The sequence below is a fragment of the Salvelinus fontinalis genome, chromosome 7 (assembly GCF_029448725.1).
Source record: "Salvelinus fontinalis isolate EN_2023a chromosome 7, ASM2944872v1, whole genome shotgun sequence".
In the NCBI taxonomy this organism is placed as follows: domain Eukaryota; kingdom Metazoa; phylum Chordata; class Actinopteri; order Salmoniformes; family Salmonidae; genus Salvelinus; species Salvelinus fontinalis.
The window spans coordinates 24,305,762-24,317,130 of record NC_074671.1 but is presented as its reverse complement, the minus strand read 5'-3'; the positions used below and the strand labels follow the sequence as shown (position 1 = coordinate 24,317,130).

Sequence of the window (11,369 nt, the reverse complement as noted above, 5' to 3'; positions counted from 1 at the left end):
TTAATGCTCCTACAATGCCTACCCAACCTCCCTGTCTATTTGAGGCTCAGCAGTGCTGATCTTACAGATCTGAATAGGCTGTATGGATGAAAGCAAACTTGGTTGAATCTTCTCTCCCACCTTCACATTGTCTTTATTTCTCTCAGCTGTTTAGTGATTTCTCAACAGTCAGTGATCAAGTCAATCATGAATGGAAGGAATTACTAGGGGGACTGGTACATGCCAGGTTATATTCATGGAGATCTATCTTTTGTGCACATATTATTTATTCAATGGGAAATGAGCCACATCTATGGTTGACTTAATGTTAAATATTCATCAACTGTAGAAAACTGTTGGCCACCTTGGGTCCTGAAATAATTACTTGTATTGATGACAAGACCTATCTCAGGTCCAATAGATTTTGTATATAAATTGTATCACCACCAAAATGGTACAGATGTAACATATACTACTTTATTTGGTGGATAGGATGACAGACAATTTGTTTTTTTAATAAATTTAACCTTTACTAGGCAAGTCAGTTATGAACAAATTCTTATTTATAATGATGGCCTAAACGGGGAACAGTGGGTTAAACTGGCCTTGTTCAAAACAAAACACCAGATTTGTACCTTGTCAGCTCAGGGATTCGATCCAGCAAACTTTTTGGTTACTGGCCCAACGCTACCCGCCGCCCCAAGATGAGTCCATATAACTGCCAATATCAATTTACTTTCAAAACATCTCGATCCTCAATCTTATATCGAGTTAGCAAGATAGACGGTAGAACGACAGTCTACTTGACATGTGCCCCTCTGATCTAAACGTTTTAATTTGTTTTCCATCTTCAGTCTGCATAGGTGTTGACACTGATATACTTTGTACAATTAATATGCTAAGTATGGTCAATTAGGCAGCAAAACGTTCCAATATGTACTAAATTTCACAATGACAACATGTAGAAGGTAATTAAAATTCACATTTACTACCACCCCCCAGATGTTTATACCCTGAGTTATGCATGATTCGTTTGTAGGCCCCCAAGACGCAACTTCTTCTGTTAAAATGCCAATTTTCATATCCTGTTTGAAAACATTTTGTCAGCTGGGGCTTGTGGATAAGATACGTATAAAAGGAGCACATCACAGCGGAATGCAGAAGATGGGGAACAAAGAAAGAAACTCGTCGACCCCGTCGTACACAGCAGTGGCTCAGAAGCTGAATTGGTGGGCAGCAGCTCCCTCCTCTGGTGGTTTTATTGATGGTGTGACGTGACACCTGCTTGCATTTTCTTTACCTTCATAAAACACAGCATTGGTCTTTTTATTTAATGTGTAGATGAAATGCACATTGACATATCTGTAAAAATCAAGTGTGAATCAAACTTTGGATTTTACATACTGATACTGTAAGCTTAAAAACACAAGGTTCACAAATCCAGTTACCTGTATTAAATATTTCTGCATACGTTCCATTCTGCTTGACTATTAAATGATGCATCAGTTCTGTTACCTGCACTCAAGGACACAACATCTACATGCTGCCCGACTCTTGACTTGCTGTTCTGCTTCTTGTCAGCATGTTCTTCCCTTCACCACCAGCTCCTGCATTTATACTGCTAAAAAGGGGAGAACAGAGAAAATAAATCACTGTCTGGATACTGTCTGACAATTTTTATACACTGCAGCAAAGTGTGACTGTTTTGAGACATTTATAATGGGCTCTGTCAGTGTGTGATTTTGTGTACGGAGAATCAGCCAATCACTGCAATTCCATTATACATGAAGTATCATGTACATTCCCTTACTATGCCCAACATTAGGAACACCATCCTAATATTGAGTTGCACCCTCCTACTCCCCCTTTTGCCATCAGAACAGCCTCAATGTCAGGGTATGGACTCCACAAGTTGTTGAAAGTGTTCCACAGGGATGCTGGCCCATGTTGACTCCAATGCTTCCCACAGTTGTGTCAAGTTGGCTGGATGTCCTTTGGGTGGTGGGCCATTATTGATACAGATGGGAAACTGTTGAGTGTGGGGGAAAAAACAGCAGCGTTGCAGTTCTTGACACAAACTGGTGAGCCTGGTACCTACTACCATACCTCATTCAAAGGCACTTACATGTTTATTCCATGTGTAACTCTGTGTTGTTGTATGTGTCGAACTGATTTGCTTTATCTTGGCCAGGTCGCAGTTGCAAATGAGAACTTGTTCTCAACTAGCCTACCTGGTTAAATAAAGGTGAAATAAATAAATACATTTCCTTTTCTTGACCATTCACCCTCTGAATGGCACACAAACACAACCCATGTCTCAAATTGTCTGAAGGCTTAAAAATCCTTCTTTAACCCATCTCCTCCCCTTCATCTACACTGATTGAAGTAACATCAATAAGGGATCATCACTTTCACCTGGTCAGTCTATGTTATGGAAAGAGCATGTCTTCTTAATGTTTTGTGCACTCAGTGTATGTATTATGTGTGGCGTGACATGCGCTGCTAATGAGTCATTTTGTAGGAGTTATTTCCCATTGCCACCACACAGCTATCAGGAGATTGGTTCACGTCAGGCAGCTTTTGAGTGTCAATAGAAGCAGGCAGTATTGACTGGAATCTACTAGCCAAGCCTATTAAACATTCAATGGGTGCATCTCAGTCTCAAGCTGCTTCTTCTCCTCGTCTCCTCTCCTTAACCTGCACTGAGCTGTAAAACACTGCAAGGGGAAAGCAATAGGGTGGAGAATGCCTACACAAGCTACAGTATTTGCTATCACCAATCCAGTTCATATTCATCAATGGAAATGAAGAAACCTAATTTACACTATCGAGACACAGCCAATGTCTGTAGAATTTCAGTTTTTTTACTGTGTGGCTGTTGTTACGGTTCTATTATTCAAGCCTTTTACCCATTCTGTATTGACAAGTCTTCAGCTTGGTCTGAGCTCCAGCACCACAGTGAAACGTCTGCGTAGCGGCGAGACCGTGGTGCGGGGGTGTAGGCAGCATAGTTTGTGATTCAGCCCATCGATTTCCTCATTTTGCTATTGACCCTTTTGCTCCGAGAGGCCTTGGGAGCGCCCCAGCGTATCCACACATAAAACAAAAAGGATAGAGCGGTGCGCACATCATTAGCTATTGTAAAACACCAGGGATTATGGTGGAGGAAACTTTCAGACTACATTGCTCTCCTACAATGAGAATGAGACCCTAGTGGAGAGTTGCACGAAGGCTGCTTCTCGGAACTGTACTGCACCTCACACAACACAGGTACAATGGGTATTATGCATCGAAAACACATTATGTAACAGGTTTTAGATACAGTATGTCAATATACTGCATCATAGTAACATCATTCTATAAACCATGGTGTAAATAATGTCATTTATGCTAGAATTTGCAACAGCATTCAGACACTTGTAAATCCTCGATTCGCATTGCAGGGGATCGACGTTCACATTCTTTTACCCATGAATGCTCAGCTCTGAAATGAACAGCATCTTTCCTCTTGAGAAAAATGTATCTGTACACTACTCTGTACTTAATGTGCGTCGAAAGAGAGAGAGGGCAGATAGAAATAACAAATAAGAGGATCTGAACTATCCACCCCATTAAACTAGGATGCGGCAGCCAACTGAGCATCGGGAGAAAAAAAAGACAACCCATTTCCATCGCCAGTTTGTGTTTGGCCCCTTTGGTTTCTAGTGGGCTTGCCGAGAGTAGGTGCCCATAATTGTCAGTGTCACAAAAATCAATGAGGGGCAAATAGATAGTGTATAAGCCTAACTGAGCACTGCTTGCCTAGACATCTTTAAAACACTTCACTATCAATGTTGCCTCAAATTAGATATTGGGGCCAGGAGAGCCAATGGTAGAGAGATCAATACCAAAGGATTCAATTCTAATGGTGGCCCAATAAAAACCATCAAACTATTGAAGCATCTATATCTAATTAAGATAAAAATACATCTCAGTATGTACACAGATATTGTTGCTAAATTGGTAATGAGAAAGTTTTTATTTTATATTTGACAACAAGTGGGAGACTATAGACAGATGACTTCCATACACAAGTACAGAGAAGATTGACAGCAATTATTTCCTCCTGACAGAACAAATCATTTCTGATGGAGCCTCAAATAGACCTGACACTGCAGAGGAGAGCAGTACGGAAAGTACCAGTTATTTAGCTCGAAATTACATGGTGGACACCAATTGTGTTGAATTATTTGAAGTACACAAAAGTATTCATTGATAGAACATCCGCTCCTAGTAAATAACATCTGATTAATACCAGAGTGGTGTACTATATAGCCGGATCAATGAGTTAGCCAGCTAACTTTGATAAACAAACAGAAATAACTATGGATTTTATGGTTCATTAAGAAATCTAAACTTAATGTGTTTTTGGTTGTGAGTCAATTAGACCATGGCCATTTCAAGATCAAAAAAAATATTTTAATAAAAATAAAAACATTTCTGAATATTGATCCTGCTTTGTAGTAAAACCCTCACAGGCAGCAATACGCTACAACAATGTTTTAAAGGTAGATAACAGTACGCTGGCCCAGACAGCATTTTTTGTACTTTCTACATGTTCACCAGTGAGGCCATAAGCTACATGCAGAGCTGTTCCTGGAGAGCTACCGTCCTATATTTTCTCACTCCGAAACACAATCTAGCACACCTGATGCTAATAATTAGCTGGTTGATAAGATTATTCAGGTTAGTTACAACTGGGGTTGGAGCTAAAAACCTACAACAGGCTAGCTCTCTGGGAACAGGGTTGGAGAGCCCTGGGCTACAGGCTAGCCTTCAGCCAAAACCAAGAGTATTTATTCCATTGTGTTTGATAGAAAGGTCTAATCCTCATGTACTGGCACACCAGAACCCCCCAGCAGTAATTAAATACATGGTTCATTCCTTACACAGACTGTGAATGTGAATCCAACACCACAAAGAAAACCATGGTCTTACAGAAACGTATTTTATTCACACCACTTTGTACTCCAACTATGTTAGAACTTAACATAAGCTATCCTATGTTGATCGTTCATTCTTCGGTGCACACTATTCAAAAAAAGTCAATACATATGCATTAGAAGTATTCAGAAGGGGGCACAGGCGATTCTGAAAATCCTTGCAGCCTCCCTTTTGACCACTTAAAAAGAACAAGACATTTTTAACACAGCTCAGAGGGGCTTGGAAAAGACTAAGGTTTTGACGTTGGTAAAGCATTTACATTTGGGAGAGAACAGAAGTCAAAGAGTGATAATGGAAAATAGAGGAATATACTGCTTGGGAACACCACAAAACACAATACCATTGACGACAAAAAAGTACCATTGACAAATGTGTATTCTTCAAATTAGCATTTCATAGAAACAAAAAAAAATCTAAACTAGGCGTAAACAAATCGAATATATACATTGAGGTAAAAACACATTGGTCTTCAGAGGAGGTATTTTCTTTAGATTTGAATGACCCAATATCCTGTTAATTACACTTCATATTTTTTTCAACTTTTTTTGTTTATTTATAAATCAAGTGATGCATACATTGGAACACAATCACATGCAGCTCGTCATTCTAGGAGGAAAAATGACAGAAGAGAGAATAGTCTAACTTAGGCACCAAATAAAACACGATAAAGCTTTCTTTTACACAATGGTCTCACTACAGCAGCCACAGGGAACACGTGGAGAGCACCTCTATTGGTTTTTTATTTAGCAAGCAGGACCCTTTTGTGACCCAAACCATTGCTTTCTAAACATGTCTCCAGAATGATGATGCCTGTGCTTTCTGACACTACTGAGCCACAGTACTGCACAAAAAAAGGTCCAGATAGTAGCATAGATAGAGACCAGTAAAACTGTGGCCAAACAGGACAGGAGTGAAAAATGGAAAGCCAAGGGACCACGTTAACCAAAAAATTTGCATAACTATAAGAGGAACCCGTGTGTTGTGGTTTTGCATGCCAACTGGGCATATGCATGACCTTTGAAGAAATTATGCAAATTGTGCTCCGGTTTGCGGCCTCTCTCGGGAAAGGTAGAGCCATTTGAGTTTATACATTCACGTCCGTTTAATCTCAGTGCTTACATTTTTTTGGGGTCATCATTTGCATATCTCCCTGGCCTCAAATAGATCACACAATAAATCAAATAATGAATTTAAAACAAATTAAATCAAATAAAAATAGGAACCATTAGTGTTGCTCCTTGCTTGGAGCAACAGTACTGCGTTTCTGTCTGAGCAGACTGCATATCCAGCGGTGCCGTCTACACCATTTGTCTGCCAGTGATAAAATTACCAGATCATATGGGTTTGGGACACAAAAGGGCACGTACAGCAAACACCCACCCTTTCAACCCTTATAACTGGTGCAACAAAGATGGCCGCTGGCAGTCTGCTGCCTGGGACATCCTGGCTTGTGTCTCCTTTCTGTGTTTGGGTGGAAATAGATGAGCAGAAAGGAGGCACAGAAACGTTTTGGGGGGTTGGGGTGGTGGGGGGGATATTGAAAAGGACACTGGTAGCACCTCAAGAGACCTCTAGGCAAACTAAATGCGCTTCGAGACCTAAAACGCCACTTTTCCACTCTAGACCACCCCGAAAGCCGCGACTGTGTCGCCCCATTTTTATAATAAAATCAGAGGTGCAAAGGTATGGTTGTTGTCGTTGTTTCTGTTAACACGTAAGCTGGTATGGCCAGGAAAAATGACCTGCGTATCACTGAGACGAATACCTGGATATGTCATGTTTTTTACAGTTAATGTAAGAATAAGTCACCTTTGATTTTGGAAACGAAAAGAAAGGCTGCTGGTGATTTTAAGACAGAAATGTGTCCGGACACAGAATGAACGTTGGCCCAGTGTAGACAACGGAGGCATAGATAGCGAAGTAGTCAGCTGAACTGCTGCTGTTTGAGTGTTGTTGTTATGTCCCAGAGAATGGAGTTGACCTTGCCACAAACACAAGCTCTAAGATCTAGCATTATGTACACGCACGGGGACCAAATTCAGCATGATGACATTTCTGCTCTTTTTTTCTTTAGTTTCAGCGATATCTGTTACTCTCTTAATATTAGGGATAGCTTTCACTTCCTTTTCGTTCAAACTATTTTTGCTGACCAACTGTGCAGGACAGAGCTTCCAGCCAGATATACAAGATGTAGGATCTTAAAATGTGACCAGTTCGCTGAAAAAAAATCATGCAGCAACAGGAAATGAGAGTTATTACGTGGATTATAATTAATGGACATTTTTGTAGGGGTTGGTACATTTTTTGTAAGTGAAAATTGCAAACTTCAGAAGTCTTTTTAAACCTCAAATACACACGTTTAACATGTCCTGCTGATTTACAGGAATGTTTTCCTGCAACGGGGTGATCAAATTAAGATCCTACATCAATAGTTGTATATATAAACCATTTCCCGCCCTCTGTCCATTCATTTCCACTAACTTTATTCTTCCAAATGAACATTTTCAGTATGTAGCAGGGATCACTAAAACCACTATATGGCACAGCATACAATCAATCTCCAAGGTTCAACACAATGTAAAGATCATTTCCTGAAGCACATCTAATCAGAAATAATTTTTAAAAAATGCTTAAAGGGCTACTTCAGCATTTCTCTACAGGATGAAGATTGACCTGATGCATCATACAGACATACAGAGAGAAACAGAGAGACAGAGATCCCAGCACTCACCCTTGGGGAACACCAATGGTGAATTATGTAGAGACAAAAACATCATGGCACAGATCTATTAAGAGGCATGTGGGATATGTTATGTACATCCAATCGGGGCTCTCACAGAGCATCTCTGACCTCATCTTGGTTTCTGAACAGAGGCAGACATTTTGTAGCAGCAGTGTCCCATAGATAAATACAATGCATCCAAACAGCAGACAGTTGAAGAGAAATCCAAAGGAATAATAAAAGAACAAAGACAACCTTATTGCCACACAGGTTCATGTGCAGTTAGGTCAGAAGAAGTGCACTTATTGCCAAACACTCATATATTTTGGGGTTCTGTTTATTTTTTGTGATGATTGACAACAGTATTTAATAAAAAAAAAAATATTATATATATTTTTTTACACATGCTTCAATATGAGGTTTTGCTTAGTATGCTGAAATAGAACAATAAGCTGCAGTGACATCAAGACTGTGGAAACTGAACATACCAAAACGAGCACAATCCAAATTGGTATAAATATGCAGCTTGCATGTTTAGGTGTGTGGCAATAGGGCACCTTACAATACAAACAAAAACATACAATTGTTAAAGATACACTATGCAGAAACCGCTCTGCCACTTCCTGGTAGCTAAAATTCGAATAATTCGCCTAATTTCAATTTGTGTGACAAAACAAGCAAGTATAGTTTAGAGAATCATTGTACCTAAACCATTGTGAAATTTTCCATAACCAAAAATAGTGCATTTTCAGGTGTTTGAAGCTGGTGCACAAAACCAAAAGTAAGGCAAAAACTAAACTTAAAAACAGGAAGCACAGAAATAACGCACATAGAAGAGATCTACCGATTCTTAGACTTGCTTTCAAATGAGAATGACAGATCTATAATTCACATTTCTATGTGAATTTTGACGGTCGCCCAAAAAGTTACATATTGCAGCTTTAAATCTGGTGCTATATTTACTTTTTTCTTTATATAGAATATTGACCCTACTTTCTAATAGTTATTATTTATCATCTTACTTTTCACAAAACAAAAGCAATCCTGCATCTCTCCATTGGTCCCTTAAGATTTGCTAAGCTGAAATGTGAAGCAGTTTACATAATGTAACAGAACATTTTTATCCGTAAATTTACATTCTTGTAGTAGTAGAAAAAGTTGCAAAAACCCCCCCCGGAAAACCTATGGCTTAGTAAATATCCATTTGCTATATTTAAATGAATGTACCTCACCTTGTTTTTCTTTAAAGAGCCATCTAAAACAATAAATGTGTGCCGTCACACACTCTGAAACAACCCCAAAAAAAGTATAATCCAACAATGCATGTTCATAGGGCAACTTCAGTAATGCTTGAGCTGTTTTTTATTTCTCCTTAAAGCCACTTTGGAGGTGACCAGTGTAGTCCTGTGGGTACTAGCCCCACTATCAGTCTGGTATTCAGTTTCTATAGTCCAGAGAGCTCTCCCATACAGCAGAGAGAGCGCGAGAGAGAGAGAGAGCGCGAGAGAGAGAGAGAGCGCGAGAGAGAGAGAGCGCGAGAGAGAGAGAGCGCGAGAGAGAGAGAGAGAGAGCGCGAGAGAGAGAGAGAGCGAGAGAGCGAGAGAGAGCGAGCGAGAGCGAGCGAGAGCGAGAGAGCGAGCGAGAGAGCGAGCGAGCGCGAGAGCGAGAGCGAGAGAGCGATAGAGAGCGAGAGAGCGATAGAGAGCGAGAGAGCGATAGAGAGAGAAGATAGAAAGACATACCTTGTTGCTGTTTTGATGAGGGGGGCTGGCGGAGGGGGGTAGAGGGAGGGTGGGTAGATGGCACCAGAGAGGCGGTATTGTGGCTGCCCCTGGCAGTGTGGCAAGGCCACATGTGTCCCTTCATGTGCATAGGAGGAGGAACACTCCCTGCTGCTCCTACAGCTCTGGGAGGGCTTCTGTCAAGACTCCATGTGATCTTACACACACACCCACCCACCCACACCAACACCCATCCACCCTCACACAGTAACTGACATGAGAGGAGAAGAAGGGGGGTAGGTTTAAAGCAGTGGCACTTTCAGGTTATCACCTGGCTCGGAAGGCATGATGGCGACTGTCGAGCTGTTGTTGTCGTAGTAGTAGCAGAGCAGAGTATATAAAATAGATACATTTTATCTATATTGCATATGCCATAGCATGTTGGCCAATACTGAATGAGCTCATGTCCAGTTTGTTTGCAAACAAAAACCAATAAGTTAAACTGACCTGTAGACCCCCTGTACCGTGATACGTAGGGAGAAGAGAAAGAAACACTAAAAAAAGATGCAACATTTTCTGGAGACGAGTCCAACAGCATCTCTCCATGGGAAAAAACACAAATAATAACTCAATTAATATGCTCGTTTTTAAGTACCAGATGGTAAAAAAATAAACAAACTATAGTTCGTTCAGTCTTTTTCTAGGGCGGTTCTCGTCGAGTCCAAGCTACCTCGCCCAGTGACAGAACATTTGTTGTTGGAATGGAGGCATTGTCACCTGAATGTTATGACCAGCAGTCATGCAACCTTAGGGTTTTTCTTATGGGTTGTTGATGTTTCCTTTCCTCTGGTTTCTGCTGAACAGCATTGAGAGATGGATCTGTGGCAGGGTGGGACTACTTCGGTCTGTAATCACCCTGATAGGTAATTCACGAGCACTGGAGGAAGTGATCCCACCAATCTTGAGGACAGGGGGGTGGGGTTTGCACTGGCAAACATCCCTCCACCAGATCCACCCATCACCTCCGTGACACAGGAAATAGATCCACGCGCCGGTCAGCGGGGCCACGAGGAAACGATGACGCCGTTTAGGGAGGGGTCGGGGATATCAGAGTAAAACTTCACCGGGCCGCCTCTCCTTTCAAACCAAGAGGATCAGCGGGGCGAGAACTAATGATGGTAATAATAAAATAATAAGATTATGAATAATATAATAAGAGAAAGGGAGTGTCTACATCTTGATGCCCTCTGATTGGCTAAGCTGGGAAAGGGTCTTCTTGATGCGTAGCGCAGTGAGGCGGGCGGCTCCGTTGGCATACCAGCACTCCCTCATGATCTTAGCCATTACCCGCAGAGCCTGGAGGAAAGAGAGAGGAAGGTTGACTTGATGAAAAAAAAAACGTCACTAAAGCAACGTGTTAGAACAGAGGTGTGTATGAGTATTTTTTATCATGACAATGATATTAGTAAACAGTGGTTTCGTATTCCCAGCAGAACAGAGGCAATATCCCAGTGTGCATCACACACACATAGGGAGAGTCCCCCCCTCTTCACTGTACCCCGATCAAACGCGGAGAGGCCAGGGCCCTGATTCAAAACACTTTTTGTTTAAGGAGAAACATAAGAAATAGCGCAAGAACATTTTCAAGAACCTTTGAGGAATAGCAACTTTGCTTAACTATAGACTTATGAAGAAAGTACAGAGGGGAAAACATGGCAGTTAAGAAAAAATGTCTTCTTAAGGTTTTGTGAACCTGGGCCCCTGTGCTCTTAACCACTTACTGATGTTTTTATCCTTTCCACTGTTAGACTCCTGAGAGGCTTGGCTGTGGACCTTGGGTGTACAAGGTGACCCAATACCTATTTCAACAATAGCCCCGTTTTGCTCTCCTAAATTGAAAACCCTGGGCCAATTTGATGCTCATTCCTCAAAAACGTGTTTAAAGGGATAGAAAATGACCTGCA

At 41.1% G+C, this 11,369-nt stretch overlaps 1 protein-coding gene across 4 annotated transcripts in view; it reads right to left on the bottom strand.

Moving 5' to 3' along the window:
* Positions 1 to 436: 436 nt before the first annotated feature.
* LOC129859259 (TGF-beta receptor type-1-like) overlaps positions 437 to 11,369 on the bottom strand; it is a 67,886-nt gene continuing 56,953 nt past the window's right edge. For 3 of the 4 annotated variants that reach the window (XM_055928799.1, XM_055928797.1, XM_055928798.1), the window contains exon 9: positions 4,953 to 10,761. In XM_055928799.1, the coding sequence (XP_055784774.1) occupies positions 10,636 to 10,761 (126 nt within the window). In that variant the 3' untranslated portion in view covers positions 4,953 to 10,635. Of the gene's footprint in view, positions 1,280 to 1,494; positions 1,601 to 4,952; positions 10,762 to 11,369 lie in introns of those variants that run through there. The other variant, XM_055928800.1, reaches the window with a different exon arrangement.